This window comes from Oncorhynchus nerka, linkage group LG3, assembly GCF_034236695.1.
Source record: "Oncorhynchus nerka isolate Pitt River linkage group LG3, Oner_Uvic_2.0, whole genome shotgun sequence".
NCBI lineage: Eukaryota > Metazoa > Chordata > Actinopteri > Salmoniformes > Salmonidae > Oncorhynchus > Oncorhynchus nerka.
In genome coordinates, this window is record NC_088398.1 from 69,179,125 (window position 1) to 69,202,844 (window position 23,720).

General features: G+C 45.2%; 1 protein-coding gene across 1 annotated transcript in view; it reads left to right on the forward strand.

The window, feature by feature from the left end:
* The window catches only part of LOC115116665 (interphotoreceptor matrix proteoglycan 2-like), a 94,472-nt gene extending 71,080 nt beyond the window's left edge, over nt 1-23,392 (forward strand). The window contains exons 16-19 of the mRNA XM_065015072.1: nt 19,876-20,064; nt 20,960-21,161; nt 21,450-21,529; nt 22,200-23,392. Coding sequence (XP_064871144.1) covers nt 19,876-20,064; nt 20,960-21,161; nt 21,450-21,529; nt 22,200-22,284 — 556 coding nt within the window. The 3' untranslated portion in view covers nt 22,285-23,392. The remainder of the gene's footprint in view (nt 1-19,875; nt 20,065-20,959; nt 21,162-21,449; nt 21,530-22,199) is intronic.
* The last annotated feature ends 328 nt before the right edge of the window (nt 23,393-23,720 follow it).

A 23,720-nucleotide genomic window follows, 5' to 3' on the forward strand; every position in this document is an offset into this window, starting at 1 on the left:
CTATGGAACGTTTCATTTCCAGTTCACACACCCTCTATGGAACGTTTCATTTCCAGTTCACACACCTCTATGGAACGTTTCATTTCCAGTTCACACACCCTCTATGGAACGTTTCATTTCCAGTTCACACACCCTCTATGGAACGTTTCATTTCCAGTTCACACACCCTCTATGGAACGTTTCATTTCCAGTTCACACACCCGATGGAACGTTTCATTTCCAGTTCACACACCCTCTATTTTCAGTTCACACCCTCTATGGAACGTTTCATTTCCAGTTCACACACCTCTATGGAACGTTTCATTTCCAGTTCACACACCCTCTATGGAACGTTTCATTTCCAGTTCACACACCCTCTATGGAACGTTTCATTTCCAGTTCACACACCCTCTATGGAACGTTTCATTTCCAGTTCACACACCCTCTATGGAACGTTTCATTTCCAGTTCACACACCCTCTATGGAACGTTTTCATTTCCAGTTCACACCCTCTATGGAACGTTTCATTTCCAGTTCACACACCCTCTATGGAACGTTTCATTTCCAGTTCACACACCCTCGGGAACGTTTCATTTCCAGTTCACACACCCTCTATGGAACGTTTCATTTCCAGTTCACACACCCTCTATGGAACGTTTCATTTCCAGTTCACACACCCTCTATGGAACGTTTCATTTCCAGTTCACACACCCTCTATGGAACGTTTCATTTCCAGTTCACACACCCCTCTATGGAACGTTTCATTTCCAGTTCACACACCCTCTATGGAACGTTTCATTTCCAGTTCACACACCCTCGATGGAACGTTTCATTTCCAGTTCACACACCCTCTATGGAACGTTTCATTTCCAGTTCACACACCCTCGATGGAACGTTTCATTTCCAGTTCACACACCCTCGATGGAACGTTTCATTTCCAGTTCACACACCCTCTATGGAACGTTTCATTTCCAGTTCACACCCTCTATGGAACGTTTCATTTCCAGTTCACACACCCTCTATGGAACGTTTCATTTCCAGTTCACACACCCTCTATGGAACGTTTCATTTCCAGTTCACACACCTCTATGGAACGTTTCATTTCCAGTTCACACACCCTCTATGGAACGTTTCATTTCCAGTTCACACACCCTCTATGGAACGTTTCATTTCCAGTTCACACACCCTCTATGGAACGTTTCATTTCCAGTTCACACACCCTCTATGGAACGTTTCATTTCCAGTTCACACACCCTCTATGGAACGTTTCATTTCCAGTTCACACACCCTCTATGGAACGTTTCATTTCCAGTTCACACACCTCTATGGAACGTTTCATTTCCAGTTCACACACCCTCTATGGAACGTTTCATTTCCAGTTCACACACCCTCTATGGAACGTTTCATTTCCAGTTCACACACCCTCTATGGAACGTTTCATTTCCAGTTCACACGTTTCATTTCTCTATGGAACGTTTCATTTCCAGTTCACACACCCTCTATGGAACGTTTCATTTCCAGTTCACACACCCTCGATGGAACGTTTCATTTCCAGTTCACACACCTCGATGGAACGTTTCATTTCCAGTTCACACACCTCTATGGAACGTTTCATTTCCAGTTCACACACCCTCTATGGAACGTTTCATTTCCAGTTCACACACCCTCTATGGAACGTTTCATTTCCAGTTCACACACCCTCTATGGAACGTTTCATTTCCAGTTCACACACCCTCTATGGAACGTTTCATTTCCAGTTCACACACCCTCTATGGAACGTTTCATTTCCAGTTCACACACCCTCTATGGAACGTTTCATTTCCAGTTTCGATTTCATTTCAGTTCACACACCCTCTATGGAACGTTTCATTTCCAGTTCACACACCCTCTATGGAACGTTTCATTTCCAGTTCACACCCTCGATGGAACGTTTCATTTCCAGTTCACACACCCTCTATGAACGTTTCATTTCCAGTTCACACACCCTCTATGGAACGTTTCATTTCCAGTTCACACACCCTCTATGGAACGTTTCATTTCCAGTTCACACACCCTCGATGGAACGTTTCATTTCCAGTTCACACACCCTCTATGGAACGTTTCATTTCCAGTTCACACACCCTCTATGGAACGTTTCATTTCCAGTTCACACACCCTCTATGGAACGTTTCATTTCCAGTTCACACACCCTCTATGGAACGTTTCATTTCCAGTTCACACACCCTCTATGGAACGTTTCATTTCCAGTTCACACACCCTCTATGGAACGTTTCATTTCCAGTTCACACACCCTCTATGGAACGTTTCATTTCCAGTTCACACACCCTCGATGGAACGTTTCATTTCCAGTTCACACACCCTCTATGGAACGTTTCATTTCCAGTTCACACACCCTCTATGGAACGTTTCATTTCCAGTTCACACACCCTCGATGGAACGTTTCATTTCCAGTTCACACACCCTCTATGGAACGTTTCATTTCCAGTTCACACACCCTCTATGGAACGTTTCATTTCCAGTTCACACACCTCTATGGAACGTTTCATTTCCAGTTCACACACCCTCTATGGAACGTTTCATTTCCAGTTCACACACCCTCGATGGAACGTTTCATTTCCAGTTCACACACCCTCTATGGAACGTTTCATTTCCAGTTCACACACCTCTATGGAACGTTTCATTTCCAGTTCACACACCCTCTATGGAACGTTTCATTTCCAGTTCACACACCCTCTATGGAACGTTTCATTTCCAGTTCACACACCCTCTATGGAACGTTCACACACCCTCTATGGAACGTTTCATTTCCAGTTCACACACCCTCTATGGAACGTTTCATTTCCAGTTCACACACCCTCTATGGAACGTTTCATTTCCAGTTCACACACCCTCTATGGAACGTTTCATTTCCAGTTCACACACCCTCTATGGAACGTTTCATTTCCAGTTCACACACCCTCTATGGAACGTTTCATTTCCAGTTCACACACCCTCTATGGAACGTTTCATTTCCAGTTCACACACCCTCTATGGAACGTTTCATTTCCAGTTCACACACCCTCTATGGAACGTTTCATTTCCAGTTCACACACCCTCTATGGAACGTTTCATTTCCAGTTCACACACCCTCGATGGAACGTTTCATTTCCAGTTCACACACCCTCTATGGAACGTTTCATTTCCAGTTCACACACCCTCGATGGAACGTTTCATTTCCAGTTCACACACCCTCTCCATTTCCAGTTCACACACCCTCGATGGAACGTTTCATTTCCAGTTCACACACCTCTATGGAACGTTTCATTTCCAGTTCACACACCCTCTATGGAACGTTTCATTTCCAGTTCACACACCCTCTATGGAACGTTTCATTTCCAGTTCACACACCCTCTATGGAACGTTTCATTTCCAGTTCACACACCTCTATGGAACGTTTCATTTCCAGTTCACACACCCTCTATGGAACGTTTCATTTCCAGTTCACACACCCTCTATGGAACGTTTCATTTCCAGTTCACACACCTCTATGGAACGTTTCATTTCCAGTTCACACACCCTCTATGGAACGTTTCATTTCCAGTTCACACATTTCCCACCCTCGATGGAACGTTTCATTTCCAGTTCACACACCCTCGATGGAACGTTTCATTTCCAGTTCACACACCCTCTATGGAACGTTTCATTTCCAGTTCACACACCCTCTATGGAACGTTTCATTTCCAGTTCACACACCCTCTATGGAACGTTTCATTTCCAGTTCCAGGAACGTTCAGTTCACACACCCTCTATGGAACGTTTCATTTCCAGTTCACACACCCTCTATGGAACGTTTCATTTCCAGTTCACACACCTCTATGGAACGTTTCATTTCCAGTTCACACACCCTCTATGGAACGTTTCATTTCCAGTTCACACACCCTCTATGGAACGTTTCATTTCCAGTTCACACACCCTCGATGGAACGTTTCATTTCCAGTTCACACACCTCTATGGAACGTTTCATTTCCAGTTCACACACCCTCTATGGAACGTTTCATTTCCAGTTCACACACCCTCTATGGAACGTTTCATTTCCAGTTCACACACCCTCTATGGAACGTTTCATTTCCAGTTCACACACCCACACCCTCTATGGAACGTTTCATTTCCAGTTCACACACCCTCTACGGAACGTTTCATTTCCAGTTCACACACCCTCTATGGAACGTTTCATTTCCAGTTCACACACCCTCGACGGAACGTTTCATTTCCAGTTCACACACCCTCTATGGAACGTTTCATTTCCAGTTCACACACCCTCTTTCACGGAACGTTTCATTTCCAGTTCACACACCCTCTACGTTTCATTTCCAGTTCACACACCCTCTATGGAACGTTTCATTTCCAGTTCACACACCTCTATGGAACGTTTCATTTCCAGTTCACACACCCTCTATGGAACGTTTCATTTCCAGTTCACACACCCTCTATGGAACGTTTCATTTCAGTTCACACACCCTCTATGGAACGTTTCATTTCCAGTTCACACACCCTCTATGGCCAACGTTTCAACGTTTCATTTCCAGTTCACACACCCTCTATGGAACGTTTCATTTCCAGTTCACACACCCTCTATGGAACGTTTCATTTCCAGTTTCCAGTTCATTTCAGTTCACCACCCTCTATGGAACGTTTCATTTCCAGTTCACACCCTCTATGGAACGTTTCATTTCCAGTTCACACACCCTCTATGGAACGTTTCATTTCCAGTTCACACACCCTCTATGGAACGTTTCATTTCCAGTTCACACACCCTCTATGGAACGTTTCATTTCCAGTTCACACACCCTCGATGGAACGTTTCATTTCCAGTTCACACACCCTCTATGGAACGTTTCATTTCCAGTTCACACACCTCGATGGAACGTTTCATTTCCAGTTCACACACCCTCTATGGAACGTTTCATTTCCAGTTCACACCCTCTATGGAACGTTTCATTTCCAGTTCACACACCTCTATGGAACGTTTCATTTCCAGTTCACACACCCTCTATGGAACGTTTCATTTCCAGTTCACACACCCTCTATGGAACGTTTCATTTCCAGTTCACACACCCTCTATGGAACGTTTCATTTCCAGTTCACACACCTCTATGGAACGTTTCATTTCCAGTTCACACACCCTCTATGGAACGTTTCATTTCCAGTTCACACACCCTCGATGGAACGTTTCATTTCCAGTTCACACACCCTCGATGGAACGTTTCATTTCCAGTTCACACACCCTCTATGGAACGTTTCATTTCCAGTTCACACACCCTCTATGGAACGTTTCATTTCCAGTTCACACACCCTCTATGGAACGTTTCATTTCCAGTTCACACACCCTCTATGGAACGTTTCATTTCCAGTTCACACACCCTCTATGGAACGTTTCATTTCCAGTTCACACACCCTCGATGGAACGTTTCATTTCCAGTTCACACACCCTCTATGGAACGTTTCATTTCCAGTTCACACACCCTCTATGGAACGTTTCATTTCCAGTTCACACACCCTCTATGGAACGTTTCATTTCCAGTTCACACACCCTCTATGGAACGTTTCATTTCCAGTTCACACACCCTCTATGGAACGTTTCATTTCCAGTTCACACACCCTCTATGGAACGTTTCATTTCCAGTTCACACACCCTCTATGGAACGTTTCATTTCCAGTTCACACACCTCGACGGAACGTTTCATTTCCAGTTCACACACCCTCTATGGAACGTTTCATTTCCAGTTCACACACCCTCGACGGAACGTTTCATTTCCAGTTCACACACCCTCTATGGAACGTTTCATTTCCAGTTCACACACCTCTATGGAACGCTTTCATTTCCAGTTCACACACCCTCTATGGAACGTTTCATTTCCAGTTCACACACCCTCTATGGAACGTTTCATTTCCAGTTCACACACCCTCTATGGAACGTTTCATTTCCAGTTCACACACCCTCTATGGAACGTTTCATTTCCAGTTCACACACCCTCTATGGAACGTTTCATTTCCAGTTCACACACCCCCTCTATGGAACGTTTCATTTCCAGTTCACACACCCTCGATGGAACGTTTCATTTCCAGTTCACACACCCTCGATGGAACGTTTCATTTCCAGTTCACACACCCTCTATGGAACGTTTCATTTCCAGTTCACACACCTCGATGGAACGTTTCATTTCCAGTTCACACACCCTCTATGGAACGTTTCATTTCCAGTTCACACACCCTCTATGGAACGTTTCATTTCCAGTTCACACACCCTCTATGGAACGTTTCATTTCCAGTTCACACACCCTCTATGGAACGTTTCATTTCCAGTTCACACACCTCTATGGAACGTTTCATTTCCAGTTCACACACCCTCTATGGAACGTTTCATTTCCAGTTCACACACCCTCTTTTCCAGGAACGTTTCATTTCCAGTTCACACACCCTCTATGGAACGTTTCATTTCCAGTTCACACACCTCGATGGAACGTTTCATTTCCAGTTCACACACCCTCTACGGAACGTTTCATTTCCAGTTCACACACCCTCTATGGAACGTTTCATTTCCAGTTCACACACCCTCTATGGAACGTTTCATTTCCAGTTCACACACCTCTATGGAACGTTTCATTTCCAGTTCACACACCCTCTATGGAACGTTTCATTTCCAGTTCACACACCTCTATGGAACGTTTCATTTCCAGTTCACACACTCTATGGAACGTTTCATTTCCAGTTCACACACCCTATGGAACGTTTCATTTCCAGTTCACACACCCTCTATGGAACGTTTCATTTCCAGTTCACACACCTCGATGGAACGTTTCATTTCCAGTTCACACACCCTTTCTTCACACCCTCGGGAACGTTTCATTTCCAGTTCACACACCCTCTATGGAACGTTTCATTTCCAGTTCACACACCTCTATGGAACGTTTCATTTCCAGTTCACACACCTCTATGGAACGTTTCATTTCCAGTTCACACACCCTCTATGGAACGTTTCATTTCCAGTTCACACACCCTCTATGGAACGTTTCATTTCCAGTTCACACACCCTCGATGGAACGTTTCATTTCCAGTTCACACACCCTCGACGGAACGTTTCATTTCCAGTTCACACACCCTCGACGGAACGTTTCATTTCCAGTTCACACACCCTCGATGGAACGTTTCATTTCCAGTTCACACACCCTCTATGGAACGTTTCATTTCCAGTTCACACACCCTCTATGGAACGTTTCATTTCCAGTTCACACACCCTCTATGGAACGTTTCATTTCCAGTTCACACACCCTCTATGGAACGTTTCATTTCCAGTTCACACACCCTCGATGGAACGTTTCATTTCCAGTTCACACACCTCGATGGAACGTTTCATTTCCAGTTCACACACCCTCTATGGAACGTTTCATTTCCAGTTCACACACCCTCTATGGAACGCTTTCATTTCCAGTTCACACACCCTCGATGGAACGTTTCATTTCCAGTTCACACACCCTCGATGGAACGCACCCTTTCATTTCCAGTTCACACACCTCCCAGTTCACACACCACTCTATGGAACGTTTCATTTCCAGTTCACACACCCTCTATGGAACGTTTCATTTCCAGTTCACACACCCTCTATGGAACGTTTCATTTCCAGTTCACACACCCTCTATGGAACGTTTCATTTCCAGTTCACACACCCTCTATGGAACGTTTCATTTCCAGTTCACACACCCTCTATGGAACGTTTCATTTCCAGTTCACACACCTCTATGGAACGTTTCATTTCCAGTTCACACACCTCTATGGAACGTTTCATTTCCAGTTCACACCCTCGATGGAACGTTTCATTTCCAGTTCACACACCCTCTATGGAACGTTTCATTTCCAGTTCACACACCCTCTATGGAACGTTTCATTTCCAGTTCACACACCCTCTATGGAACGTTTCATTTCCAGTTCACACACCCTCTATGGAACGTTTCATTTCCAGTTCACACACCCTCTATGGAACGTTTCATTTCCAGTTCACACACCCTCTATGGAACGTTTCATTTCCAGTTCACACACCCTCTATGGAACGTTTCATTTCCAGTTCACACACCCTCTATGGAACGTTTCATTTCCAGTTCACACACCCTCTATGGAACGTTTCATTTCCAGTTCACACCCTCTATGGAACGTTTCATTTCCAGTTCACACCCTCTATGGAACGTTTCATTTCCAGTTCACACACCTCGATGGAACGTTTCATTTCCAGTTCACACACCCTCTATGGAACGTTTCATTTCAGTTCACACACCCTCTATGGAACGTTTCATTTCCAGTTCACACACCCTCTATGGAACGTTTCATTTCCAGTTCACACACCCTCTATGGAACGTTTCATTTCCAGTTCACACACCCTCTATGGAACGTTTCATTTCCAGTTCACACACCCTCTATGGAACGTTTCATTTCCAGTTCACACACCCTCTATGGAACGTTTCATTTCCAGTTCACACACCCTCGATGGAACGTTTCATTTCCAGTTCACACACCTCGATGGAACGTTTCATTTCCAGTTCACACACCCTCGATGGAACGTTTCATTTCCAGTTCACACACCCTCGATGGAACGTTTCATTTCCAGTTCACACACCCTCTATGGAACGTTTCATTTCCAGTTCACACACCCTCTATGGAACGTTTCATTTCCAGTTCACACACCCTCTATGGAACGTTTCATTTCCAGTTCACACACCCTCTATGGAACGTTTCATTTCCAGTTCACACACCCTCTATGGAACGTTTCATTTCCAGTTCACACACCCTCTTTCATGGAACGTTTCATTTCCAGTTCACACACCCTCTATGGAACGTTTCATTTCCAGTTCACACACCCTCTATGGAACGTTTCATTTCCAGTTCACACACCCTCTATGGAACGTTTCATTTCCAGTTCACACACCCTCGACGGAACGTTTCATTTCCAGTTCACACACCCTCGACGGAACGTTTCATTTCCAGTTCACACACCCTCTATGGAACGTTTCATTTCCAGTTCACACACCCTCTACGGAACGTTTCATTTCCAGTTCACACACCCTCTATGGAACGTTTCATTTCCAGTTCACACACCCTCGACGGAACGTTTCATTTCCAGTTCACACACCCTCGACGGAACGTTTCATTTCCAGTTCACACACCCTCTATGGAACGTTTCATTTCCAGTTCACACACCCTCGACGGAACGTTTCATTTCCAGTTCACACACCCTCGACGGAACGTTTCATTTCCAGTTCACACACCCTCTATGGAACGTTTCATTTCCAGTTCACACACCCTCGATGGAACGTTTCATTTCCAGTTCACACACCCTCGATGGAACGTTTCATTTCCAGTTCACACACCCTCTATGGAACGTTTCATTTCCAGTTCACACACCCTCTATGGAACGTTTCATTTCCAGTTCACACACCCTCTATGGAACGTTTCATTTCCAGTTCACACACCCTCTATGGAACGTTTCATTTCCAGTTCACACACCCTCTATGGAACGTTTCATTTCCAGTTCACACACCCTCTATGGAACGTTTCATTTCCAGTTCACACACCCTCTATGGAACGTTTCATTTCCAGTTCACACACCTCGATGGAACGTTTCATTTCCAGTTCACACACCCTCTATGGAACGTTTCATTTCCAGTTCACACACACCTCTATGGAACGTTTCATTTCCAGTTCACACACCCTCTATGGAACGTTTCATTTCCAGTTCACACACCTCTATGGAACGTTTCATTTCCAGTTCACACACCCTCTATGGAACGTTTCATTTCCAGTTCACACACCCTCTATGGAACGTTTCATTTCCAGTTCACACACCCTCTATGGAACGTTTCATTTCCAGTTCACACACCCCTCTATGGAACGTTTCATTTCCAGTTCACACACCTCTATGGAACGTTTCATTTCCAGTTCACACCCTCTATGGAACGTTTCATTTCCAGTTCACACACCCTCGACGGAACGTTTCATTTCCAGTTCACACACCCTCGACGGAACGTTTCATTTCCAGTTCACACACCCTCCAACGTTTCATTTCCAGTTCACACCTCGATGGAACGTTTCATTTCCAGTTCACACACCCTCTATGGAACGTTTCATTTCCAGTTCACACACCCTCTATGGAACGTTTCATTTCCAGTTCACACACCCTCTATGGAACGTTTCATTTCCAGTTCACACACCCTCTATGGAACGTTTCATTTCCAGTTCACACACCTCTATGGAACGTTTCATTTCCAGTTCACACACCCTCTATGGAACGTTTCATTTCCAGTTCACACACCCTCTATGGAACGTTTCATTTCCAGTTCACACACCCTCTTTCATTTCCAGAACGTTTCATTTCCAGTTCACACACCATGGAACGTTTCATTTCCAGTTCACACACCCTCTATGGAACGTTTCATTTCCAGTTCACACACCCTCGATGGAACGTTTCATTTCCAGTTCACACACCCTCTATGGAACGTTTCATTTCCAGTTCACACACCCTCGATGGAACGTTTCATTTCCAGTTCACACACCCTCTATGGAACGTTTCATTTCCAGTTCACACACCTCTATGGAACGTTTCATTTCCAGTTCACACACCCTCTATGGAACGTTTCATTTCCAGTTCACACACCTCTATGGAACGCTTTCATTTCCAGTTCACACACCACCCTCTATGGAACGTTTCATTTCCAGTTCACACCCTCTATGGAACGTTTCATTTCCAGTTCACACACCCTATGGAACGTTTCATTTCCAGTTCACACACCCTCTATGGAACGTTTCATTTCCAGTTCACACACCCTCGACGGAACGTTTCATTTCCAGTTCACACACCCCCTCTATGGAACGTTTCATTTTCAGGAACGTTTCATTTCCAGTTCACACACCCTCTATGGAACGTTTCATTTCCAGTTCACACACCCTCGATGGAACGTTTCATTTCCAGTTCACACACCCTCTATGGAACGTTTCATTTCCAGTTCACACACCCTCTATGGAACGTTTCATTTCCAGTTCACACACCCTCTATGGAACGTTTCATTTCCAGTTCACACACCCTCTATGGAACGTTTCATTTCCAGTTCACACACCCTCTATGGAACGTTTCATTTCCAGTTCACACACCTCTATGGAACGTTTCATTTCCAGTTCACACACCCTCATGGAACGTTTCATTTCCAGTTCACACACCTCTATGGAACGTTTCATTTCCAGTTCACACACCTCTATGGAAACGTTTCATTTCCAGTTCACACACCTCTATGGAACGTTTCATTTCCAGTTCACACACCCTCTATGGAACGTTTCATTTCCAGTTCACACACCCTCTATGGAACGTTTCATTTCCAGTTCACACACCAACGTTTCATTTCAGTTCACACACCCTCTATGGAACGTTTCATTTCCAGTTCACACACCTCTATGGAACGTTTCATTTCCAGTTCACACACCCTCTATGGAACGTTTCATTTCCAGTTCACACACCTCTATGGAACGTTTCATTTCCAGTTCACACACCCTCTATGGAACGTTTCATTTCCAGTTCACACACCCTCTATGGAACGTTTCATTTCCAGTTCACACACCCTCTATGGAACGTTTCATTTCCAGTTCACACACCCTCTATGGAACGTTTCATTTCCAGTTCACACACCCTCTATGGAACGTTTCATTTCCAGTTCACACACCCTCGATGGAACGTTTCATTTCCAGTTCACACACCCTCTATGGAACGTTTCATTTCCAGTTCACACACCCTCTATGGAACGTTTCATTTCCAGTTCACACACCCTCTATGGAACGTTTCATTTCCAGTTCACACACCCTCTATGGAACGTTTCATTTCCAGTTCACACACCCTCTATGGAACGTTTCATTTCCAGTTCACACACCCTCTATGGAACGTTTCATTTCCAGTTCACACACCCTCTATGGAACGTTTCATTTCCAGTTCACACACCTCTATGGAACGTTTCATTTCCAGTTCACACACCCTCTATGGAACGTTTCATTTCCAGTTCACACACCCTCTATGGAACGTTTCATTTCCAGTTCACACACCCTCTATGGAACGTTTCAACGTTTCATTTCCAGTTCACACACCCTCTATGGAACGTTTCATTTCCAGTTCACACACCCTCTATGGAACGTTTCATTTCCAGTTCACACACCCTCTATGGAACGTTTCATTTCCAGTTCACACACCTCTATGGAACGTTTCATTTCCAGTTCACACACCCTCTATGGAACGTTTCATTTCCAGTTCACACACCCTCTATGGAACGTTTCATTTCCAGTTCACACACCTCTATGGAACGTTTCATTTCAGTTCACACACCTCTATGGAACGTTTCATTTCCAGTTCACACACCTCTATGGAACGTTTCATTTCCAGTTCACACACCCTCTATGGAACGTTTCATTTCCAGTTCACACACCCTCTATGGAACGTTTCATTTCCAGTTCACACACCTCTATGGAACGTTTCATTTCCAGTTCACACACCCTCTATGGAACGTTTCATTTCCAGTTCACACACCCTCTATGGAACGTTTCATTTCCAGTTCACACACCTCTATGGAACGTTTCATTTCCAGTTCACACACCCTCTATGGAACGTTTCATTTCCAGTTCACACACCCTCTACGGAACGTTTCATTTCCAGTTCACACACCCTCTATGGAACGTTTCATTTCCAGTTCACACACCCTCTATGGAACGTTTCATTTCCAGTTCACACACCCAGTTCACACACCCTCTATGGAACGTTTCATTTCCAGTTCACACACCCTCTATGGAACGTTTCATTTCCAGTTCACACACCCTCTATGGAACGTTTCATTTCCAGTTCACACACCCTCTATGGAACGTTTCATTTCCAGTTCACACACCCTCTATGGAACGTTTCATTTCCAGTTCACACACCCTCTATGGAACGTTTCATTTCCAGTTCACACACCCTCGATGGAACGTTTCATTTCCAGTTCACACACCCTCGATGGAACGTTTCATTTCCAGTTCACACACCCTCGATGGAACGTTTCATTTCCAGTTCACACACCCTCGACGGAACGTTTCATTTCCAGTTCACACACCTCTATGGAACGTTTCATTTCCAGTTCACACACCCTCTATGGAACGTTTCATTTCCAGTTCACACACCCTCTATGGAACGTTTCATTTCCAGTTCACACACCCTCTATGGAACGTTTCATTTCCAGTTCACACACCCTCTATGGAACGTTTCATTTCCAGTTCACACACCCTATGGAACGTTTCATTTCCAGTTCACACACCCTCTATGGAACGTTTCATTTCCAGTTCACACACCCTCGATGGAACGTTTCATTTCCAGTTCACACACCCTCTATGGAACGTTTCATTTCCAGTTCACACACCCTCTATGGAACGTTTCATTTCCAGTTCACACACCCTCTATGGAACGTTTCATTTCCAGTTCACACACCCTCTATGGAACGTTTCATTTCCAGTTCACACACCCTCTATGGAACGTTTCATTTCCAGTTCACACACCTCTATGGAACGTTTCATTTCCAGTTCACACACCTCGATGGAACGTTTCATTTCCAGTTCACACACCCTCGATGGAACGTTTCATTTCCAGTTCACACACCAGTTCTATGGAACGTTTCATTTCCAGTTCACACACCCTCTATGGAACGTTTCATTTCCAGTTCACACACCCTCTATGGAACGTTTCATTTCCAGTTCACACACCCTCTATGGAACGTTTCATTTCCAGTTCACACACCCTCTATGGAACGTTTCATTTCCAGTTCACACACCCTCTACGGAACGTTTCATTTCCAGTTCACACACCCTCTATGGAACGTTTCATTTCCAGTTCACACACCTCTAACGTTTCATTTCCAGTTCACACACCCTCGACGGAACGTTTCATTTCCAGTTCACACACCCTCTATGGAACGTTTCATTTCCAGTTCACACACCCTCTATGAAACGTTTCATTTCCAGTTCACACACCCTCTATGGAACGTTTCATTTCCAGTTCACACACCCAGTTCACACCCTCTATGGAACGTTTCATTTCCAGTTCACACACCTCTATGGAACGTTTCATTTCCAGTTCACACACCCTCTATGGAACGTTTCATTTCCAGTTCACACACCTCTATGGAACGTTTCATTTCAGTTCACCCTCTATGGAACGTTTCATTTCCAGTTCACACACTCTATGGAACGTTTCATTTCCAGTTCACACACCCTCTATGGAACGTTTCATTTCCAGTTCACACACCCTCTATGGAACGTTTCATTTCCAGTTCACACACCCTCGATGGAACGTTTCATTTCCAGTTCACACACCTCGATGGAACGTTTCATTTCCAGTTCACACACCCTCTATGGAACGTTTCATTTCCAGTTCACACACCCTCGGCGGAACGTTTTTCATTTCCAGTTCACACACCCTCTATGGAACGTTTCATTTCCAGTTCACACACCCTCGATGGAACGTTTCATTTCCAGTTCACACACCCTCTATGGAACGTTTCATTTCCAGTTCACACACCCTCTATGGAACGTTTCATTTCCAGTTCACACACCCTCTATGGAACGTTTCATTTCCAGTTCACACACCCTCTATGGAACGTTTCATTTCCAGTTCACACACCCTCTATGGAACGTTTCATTTCCAGTTCACACACCTCTATGGAACGTTTCATTTCCAGTTCACACACCCTCTATGGAACGTTTCATTTCCAGTTCACACACCCTCTATGGAACGTTTCATTTCAGTTCACACACCCTCTATGGAACGTTTCATTTCCAGTTCACACACCCTCTATGGAACGTTTCATTTCCAGTTCACACACCCTCGATGGAACGTTTCATTTCCAGTTCACACACCCTCTATGGAACGTTTCATTTCCAGTTCACACACCCTCTATGGAACGTTTCATTTCCAGTTCACACACCTCTATGGAACGTTTCATTTCCAGTTCACACACCCTCTATGGAACGTTTCATTTCCAGTTCACACACCCTCGATGGAACGTTTCATTTCCAGTTCACACACCCTCACACACCCGACGGAACGTTTCATTTCCAGTTCACACACCCTCTATGGAACGTTTCATTTCCAGTTCACACACCCTCTATGGAACGTTTCATTTCCAGTTCACACACCCTCTATGGAACGTTTCATTTCCAGTTCACACACCCTCGATGGAACGTTTCATTTCCAGTTCACACACCCTCTATGGAACGTTTCATTTCCAGTTCACACACCCTCTATGGAACGTTTCATTTCCAGTTCACACACCTCTATGGAACGTTTCATTTCCAGTTCACACACCCTCTATGGAACGTTTCATTTCCAGTTCACACACCCTCTATGGAACGTTTCATTTCCAGTTCACACACCCTCTATGGAACGTTTCATTTCCAGTTCACACACCCTCTATGGAACGTTTCATTTCCAGTTCACACACCCTCTATGGAACGTTTCATTTCCAGTTCACACACCCTCTATGGAACGTTTCATTTCCAGTTCACACACCCTCTATGGAACGTTTCATTTCCAGTTCACACACCCTCGGAACGTTTCATTTCCAGTTCACACACCCTCTATGGAACGTTTCATTTCCAGTTCACACACCTCTATGGAACGTTTCATTTCCAGTTCACACACCCTCTATGGAACGTTTCATTTCCAGTTCACACACCCTCTATGGAACGTTTCATTTCCAGTTCACACACCTCTATGGAACGTTTCATTTCCAGTTCACACACCCTCTATGGAACGTTTCATTTCCAGTTCACACCCCTCTATGGAACGTTTCATTTCCAGTTCACACACCCTATGGAACGTTTCATTTCCAGTTCACACACCCTCTATGGAACGTTTCATTTCCAGTTCACACACCCTCTATGGAACGTTCACACACCCTTTATGGAACGTTTCATTTCCAGTTCACACACCTCGATGGAACGTTTCATTTCCAGTTCACACACCCTCTATGGAACGTTTCATTTCCAGTTCACACACCCTCTATGGAACGCAGTTCACACACCCCTCATTTCATTTCAGTTCACACACCCTCTATGGAACGTTTCATTTCCAGTTCACACACCCTCTATGGAACGTTTCATTTCCAGTTCACACACCTCGATGGAACGTTTCATTTCCAGTTCACACACCCTCGTTTCATTTCCAGAACGTTTCATTTCCAGTTCACACACCCTCTATGGAACGTTTCATTTCCAGTTCACACACCCTCTATGGAACGTTTCATTTCCAGTTCACACACCCTCTATGGAACGTTTCATTTCCAGTTCACACACCCTCTATGGAACGTTTCATTTCCAGTTCACACACCCTCTATGGAACGTTTCATTTCCAGTTCACACACCCTCTATGGAACGTTTCATTTCCAGTTCACACACCTCGATGGAACGTTTCATTTCCAGTTCACACACCCTCGACGGAACGTTTCATTTCCAGTTCACACACCCTCGACGGAACGTTTCATTTCCAGTTCACACACCCTCTATGGAACGTTTCATTTCCAGTTCACACACCCTCTATGAAACGTTTCATTTCCAGTTCACAGTTCATTTCACACCCTCTATGGAACGTTTCATTTCCAGTTCACACACCCTCTATGAACGTTTCATTTCCAGTTCACACACCCTCTATGGAACGTTTCATTTCCAGTTCACACACCCTCTATGGAACGTTTCATTTCCAGTTCACACACCCTCTATGGAACGTTTCATTTCCAGTTCACACACCCTCGATGGAACGTTTCATTTCCAGTTCACACACCTCGATGGAACGTTTCATTTCCAGTTCACACACCTTTCCAGACGGAACGTTTCATTTCCAGTTCACACACCCTCTATGGAACGTTTCATTTCCAGTTCACACACCCTCTATGGAACGTTTCATTTCCAGTTCACACACCTCTATGGAACGTTTCATTTCCAGTTCACACACCCTCGATGGAACGTTTCATTTCCAGTTCACACACCCTCTATGGAACGTTTCATTTCCAGTTCACACACCCTCTATGGAACGTTTCATTTCCAGTTCACACCCTCTATGGAACGTTTCATTTCCAGTTCACACACCCTCTATGGAACGTTTCATTTCCAGTTCACACACCTCGATGGAACGTTTCATTTCCAGTTCACACACCCTCTATGGAACGTTTCATTTCCAGTTCACACACCCTCGATGGAACGTTTCATTTCCAGTTCACACACCCTCTATGGAACGTTTCATTTCCAGTTCACACACCCTCTATGGAACGTTTCATTTCCAGTTCACACACCCTCTATGGAACGTTTCATTTCCAGTTCACACACCCTCTATGGAACGTTTCATTTCAGTTCACACACCCTCTATGGAACGTTTCATTTCCAGTTCACACACCCTCTATGGAACGTTTCATTTCCAGTTCACACACCCTCTATGGAACGTTTCATTTCCAGTTCACACACCCTCTATGGAACGTTTCATTTCCAGTTCACACACCCTCTATGGAACGTTTCATTTCCAGTTCACACACCCTTTCATTTCCAGTTCACACACCCTCGACGTTTCATTTCCAGTTCACACACCCTCTATGGAACGTTTCATTTCCAGTTCACACACCCTCTATGGAACGTTTCATTTCCAGTTCACACCCCTCTATGGAACGTTTCATTTCCAGTTCACACACCCTCTATGGAACGTTTCATTTCCAGTTCACACACCCTCTATGGAACGTTTTTCATTTCCAGTTCACACACCCTCTATGGAACGTTTCATTTCCAGTTCACACACCCTCGATGGAACGTTTCATTTCCAGTTCACACACCCTCTATGGAACGTTTCATTTCCAGTTCACACACCCTCTATGGAACGTTTCATTTCCAGTTCACACACCCTCTATGGAACGTTTCATTTCCAGTTCACACACCTCTATGGAACGTTTCATTTCCAGTTCACACACCTCGTTTCATTTCCAGTTCACACACCCTCTATGGAACGTTTCATTTCCAGTTCACACACCCTCTATGGAACGTTTCATTTCCAGTTCACACACCCTCTACGGAACGTTTCATTTCCAGTTCACACACCCTCTATGGAACGTTTCATTTCCAGTTCACACACCCTCTACGGAACGTTTCATTTCCAGTTCACACACCCTCTATGGAACGTTTCATTTCCAGTTCACACACCCTCTATGGAACGTTTCATTTCCAGTTCACACACCCTCTATGGAACGTTTCATTTCCAGTTCACACACCCTCTATGGAACGTTTCATTTCCAGTTCACACACCCTCTATGGAACGTTTCATTTCCAGTTCACACACCCTCGACGGAACGTTTCATTTCCAGTTCACACACCCTCGACGGAACGTTTCATTTCCAGTTCACACACCCTCGACGGAACGTTTCATTTCCAGTTCACACACCCTCTATGGAACGTTTCATTTCCAGTTCACACACCCTCGACGGAACGTTTCATTTCCAGTTCACACACCCTCGATGGAACGTTTCATTTTCAGTTCACACACACTCGACGGAACGTTTCATTTCCAGTTCACACACCCTCGACGGAACGTTTCATTTCCAGTTCACACACCCTCGACGGAACGTTTCATTTCCAGTTCACACACCCTCGACGGAACGTTTCATTTCAGTTTCCAACGTTTCATTTCCAGTTCACACACCTCGACGGAACGTCGATGGAACGTTTCATTTCCAGTTCACACACCCTCGATGGAACGTTTCATTTCCAGTTCACACACCCTCTATGGAACGTTTCATTTCCAGTTCACACACCCTTTATGGAACGTTTCATTTCCAGTTCACACACCCTCTATGTAACGTTTCATTTCCAGTTCACACACCCTCTATGGAACGTTTCATTTCCAGTTCACACACCCTCTATGGAACATTTCATTTCCAGTTCACACACCCTCTATGGAACGTTTCATTTCCAGTTCACACACCCTCTATGGAACGTTTCATTTCCAGTTCACACACCCTCTATGGAACGTTTCATTTCCAGTTCACACACCCTCGATGGAACGTTTCATTTCCAGTTCACACACCCTCGATGGAACGTTTCATTTCCAGTTCACACACCCTCTATGGAACGTTTCATTTCCAGTTCACACACCCTCTATGGAACGTTTCATTTCCAGTTCACACACCCTCGATGGAACGTTTCATTTCCAGTTCACACACCCTCGATGGAACGTTTCATTTCCAGTTCACACACCCTCTATGGAACGTTTCATTTCCAGTTCACACACCCTCTATGGAACGTTTCATTTCCAGTTCACACACCCTCTATGGAACGTTTCATTTCCAGTTCACACACCCTCTATGGAACGTTTCATTTCCAATTTCCAGTTCACACACCCTCGATGGAACGTTTCATTTCCAGTTCACACACCCTCTATGGAACGTTTCATTTCCAGTTCACACACCCTCTATGGAACGTTTCATTTCCAGTTCACACACCCTCTATGGAACTTTTAATTTCCAGTTCACACACCCTCGATGGAACGTTTCATTTCCAGTTCACACACCCTCGATGGAACGTTTAATTTCCAGTTCACACACCCACTATGGAACGTTTCATTTCCAGTTCACACACCCACTATGGAACGTTTCATTTCCAGTTCACACACCCTCTATTGAACGTTTCATTTCCAGTTCCTGTGTGTGTGTGTGTTTATATATGTGTTATTGAGTTGCTCTAACAGATCATTCTTACTATTCTAGCTGTCATTTAGTTGAGTACCGGTAGTGTTCTAGCTGTGTGTGTGTGAGTGGCACTGACTGTGTTTCTTTATGGTTCTAGATGTCGTGTAGGGGAAAACTGGTGGTACCGTGGAGAACACTGTGAGGAGTACGTGTCAGAACCTCTGGTGGTCGGCATAGCGATTGCCTCCGTAGCCGGTTTCCTATTGGTGGCTTCCGGTGTGATCTTCTTCCTGGCAAGGACACTACGGGATCAGTACGATAAGGATGAGACAGAAGACCCCTTACGGTGACAGTCAACACACACCACTCCTTTGTCATTGCCTCTCAGAGGGATGGTACAGTCCGAGTTTTGTATGTGTACAGTATGTGTGTGTGGAGGTCCTGTGTGACTCAGTTGGTAAAGTTTGGTGCTTGCAATGCCAGGGTTGTGGTTTCAATTCCCACGGGGAACCAGTACAAAATTGTATGCGCTCACTATTGTAAGTCGCTCTGGGTAATGACAAATGACAAAAATTATGAAATAAATCATGTTTGTGTGTTAGTAGCTGAACAAAGTGTAGGTGTCTCTAATCCTGTCAGGAACACTCCTGGCCTCTACGTTATACTACAGTACAATACAGCTGCTTTAGGGGTGTCATGTTAGTTGTAAGTACCACCACAGACTGCACCTGTCTGAATATTCACTGTAAGAAGGACATCGAATATTCAAGTCTGGGTCAGACATGATTAAATCAGAAGACTTGTCAGTCTCTGTCTCCTATTAGTAGATTAAGCTGTAGCTCTCTGTCTCTTCCTCTCTCTCTCTCTCTCTCTCTCTCTCTCTCTCTCTCTCTCTCACTCTGTCGCTCTCTGTCTCTCTCTCTCTCTCTCTCTCTCTCTCACTCTGTCGCTCTCTGTCTCTCTCTTTCTTTCTGCTCCTCTCTCTCTCTGTCCCTCTCTCTTTCTCTCTCTCTCCCCCTCTCTCTCTCTGTCTCTCTCTCCCTCTCCCTCTCTCTCTCTCTCTCTCTCGCTCTGTCGCTCTCTGTCTCTCTCTCTTTCTTTCTGCTCCTCTCTCTCTCTCTCTCCCTCTCTCCCTGTCTCTCTCTCCCTCTCTCTCTCTCTCTCTCTCTCTCCCTCTCTCTCTCTCTCTGTCTCTCTCTCTCTCTCTTTCTCTCTCTCTCTGTCGCTGTCTGTCCCCCCAGGCGAGGGGAGAGTATCCCGTCTCTAGAGAGGGCCACTAAGTACAACCCCATGTATGAGAGTGAGGCTACGACGGGCTATAGCCACTACTACCGCCGCTACCCAGAAGCCCCAGTCTACAGCAGCGCCAGCGCCGAGGCCTCCACAGACTTCAGCAGCGAGGAAATACGCCACATCTACGAGAACAGCGAACTGACCAAGGAGGTAGGTTTGTGTGTGTGTGTGTGTGTGTGTGTGTGTGTGTGTGTGTGTGTGTGTGTGTGTGTGTGTGTGTGTGTGTGTGTGTGTGTGCGCGCGCGTGCGTGCGCTGGTGGGGTGGAGGGACGGTGATAGCCAATGTGTGGGATCCCTTCTCATACTTATTTTATACGTATCGTTGCCTTCCTTAATCTAATCTGTACTCTCTGGACATAGACCTACCGATTGGACACAACGTCTGTCTGTCATGTAACATTTCTCACCATGTTAACCACACCCACCCTTCTTCCACAGGAAATCCAGGACAGGATACGCATCATCGAGCTCTACGCGAAGGACCGGCAGTTTGCAGACTTTGTGCGGCAGCATCAAACGTGAGTGTGGCTCAATTCATTCTGTCAGCTTTAACTTGATATCTGAGAGTGGAAATCAGACTTTAATCAGAATGACGTTGGAAGACAATTCCAATCCCAGAAACATCTAACAAGCTACAGTATGTCTGTGTCAGAGAGACAGGTCACGTTAGTGGAGACAGACGGTCACTCTGGTCTCACTTTGACTGGCAGCGTATGTCTGTCCCAGAGAGACAGGCCACGTTAGTGGAGACAGACGGTCACTCTGGTCTCACTTTGACTGGCAGTGTATGTCTGTGTCAGAGAGACAGGCCACGTTAGTGGAGACAGACGGTCACTCTGGTCTCACTTTGACTGACAGTGTATGTCTGTGTCAGAGAGACAGGCCACGTTAGTGGAGACAGACGGTCACTCTGGTCTCACTTTGACTGGCAGCGTATGTCTGTGTTAGAGAAAAGAAGTGTGTGAGTGTGTTGGGTTGCATTGCGTGGTGATTTTGCAGTCGTATTAGTGTGATCATGTATGACTGCGTGTATATGTGTGTGTGTGCACGAATGTGTGTCACTGTGTGTGTGTGTGTCTAGTCTGTATGTGAGGTACTGTATTTAGTTAGTGCCAAGTGTCTGCTGCTCAGTATCCACACTGCCCAGTCTAATCAGTGTGTGTGTGTTTGTGTGTGTGTCTTCCACAGTGCCCTGGATACACGCAGAGAGAGTGCTCTTGATACACACAGAGAGAGCGCTCTTGATACACACAGAGAGAGCGTGTCCACGTAGACCTGTACGGGACTCTCAGCTGTATGCTGTGAAAAACGGGGTGCCCTATTCTCTTGTCCCACCCTTCTTCCTCTTTTCTCAGTGTCTTCTCTCGATTGGGTGAGCTCTGCTGGAATGGGTGTGGTGGCTGGGGGCAGATCCGCTGCTCATTGGATATCTTCCTTCTGGGGGAAGACCCGCCTCCCTCCATTTGGAATCATATTTGTTACCTGAAATGATGACATACGAAATGCAATGCGGTCTAGGATACCTGTTCTTCAGGTAGCAGATAAGACATGATAAAGAGTCTTTCCTCTTGCATTTAACGTCATATCTCAGCTCGTAGTGGTTGAGGAAAGTGTGAATGTTGGATGTGTACTTTAACGTGTCATTGTCACTCTATCTGCTGTTGTACATATTATGTATGAACTAGAGCCAGTTCTCAAAGGAATGGTTTATATCAGGGGTGCATAGCTCAGGCCTTCAGGTAACTCAGGCCTTCAGGTAACTCAAGCCTTCAGGTAACTCAAGCCTTCAGGTAACTCAGGCCTTCAGGTAACTCAGGCCTTCAGGTAACTCAGGCCTTCAGGTAACTCAAGCCTTCAGGTAACTCAAGCCTTCAGGTAACTCAGGCCTTCAGGTAACTCAGGTCCTCTGCAGGCACTAAAACCAGCCGACATTGTTGCCCTCTGGACCAGAGCTGTGTGCCCTTGTTCTATACCCAGCTGTAGGTTGTGGGAGATTGAGAGCAGCTGACTGGCCAGTGTCTGTGCTGTCCTTGGTGCTATGGGGCCTGTCTCTGTTGTCTGGGTTTCTGGCCAGTAGTAAGCCTCGGTAGTGTTCTCCTGAAGTTGGGCAGAAACTAGCTGGATGCACTTTGTTGGCAAATCTCAAGTCTCAGCCCTGTACGGCACTGGTAATGCACTTTCTTTCAGGAAAAGTGGAAAATGTGGGGTACATCTTCCATTTGAATTCTGCTGCAATAAATTCCCTTCTTTCTCTCCCTTTCTCTCTCACTCTACATCAGGAATCAGTTTGTTTTCGGTATAAATAAAATGTTATGAGAGGGAGGGAGATGGCGAGCGAGATTAGAGAGAGACAGGGAGAGAGAGGGGAGAGGAGAGAGAGAGAGGGGAAAAGAGGGGGGAGGAGAGAGAGAGAGGGGAAAAGAGGGGAGAGGTGAGAGAGAGAGGGAAAAGAGGGGAGAGGGGGGAGAGGTGAGAGAGAGAGGGAAAAGAGGGGAGAGGGAGCACAGAGAGAGAAATATTTTGCCCGAGGACCAAAATATAAAAGAAAACACATTTAGAATGGAAACAATCTTCAAGGGAAAAGAAAGCAAACCAAAGATTTGATCAGGCTGTCTGTTTTCAGATATAATGCCATAGAAAACATTCAAAAAAGAGCATTAAATGTAAATGGGTACACAACATGTGCTCTGTGGATAAGCAAACTCTTAG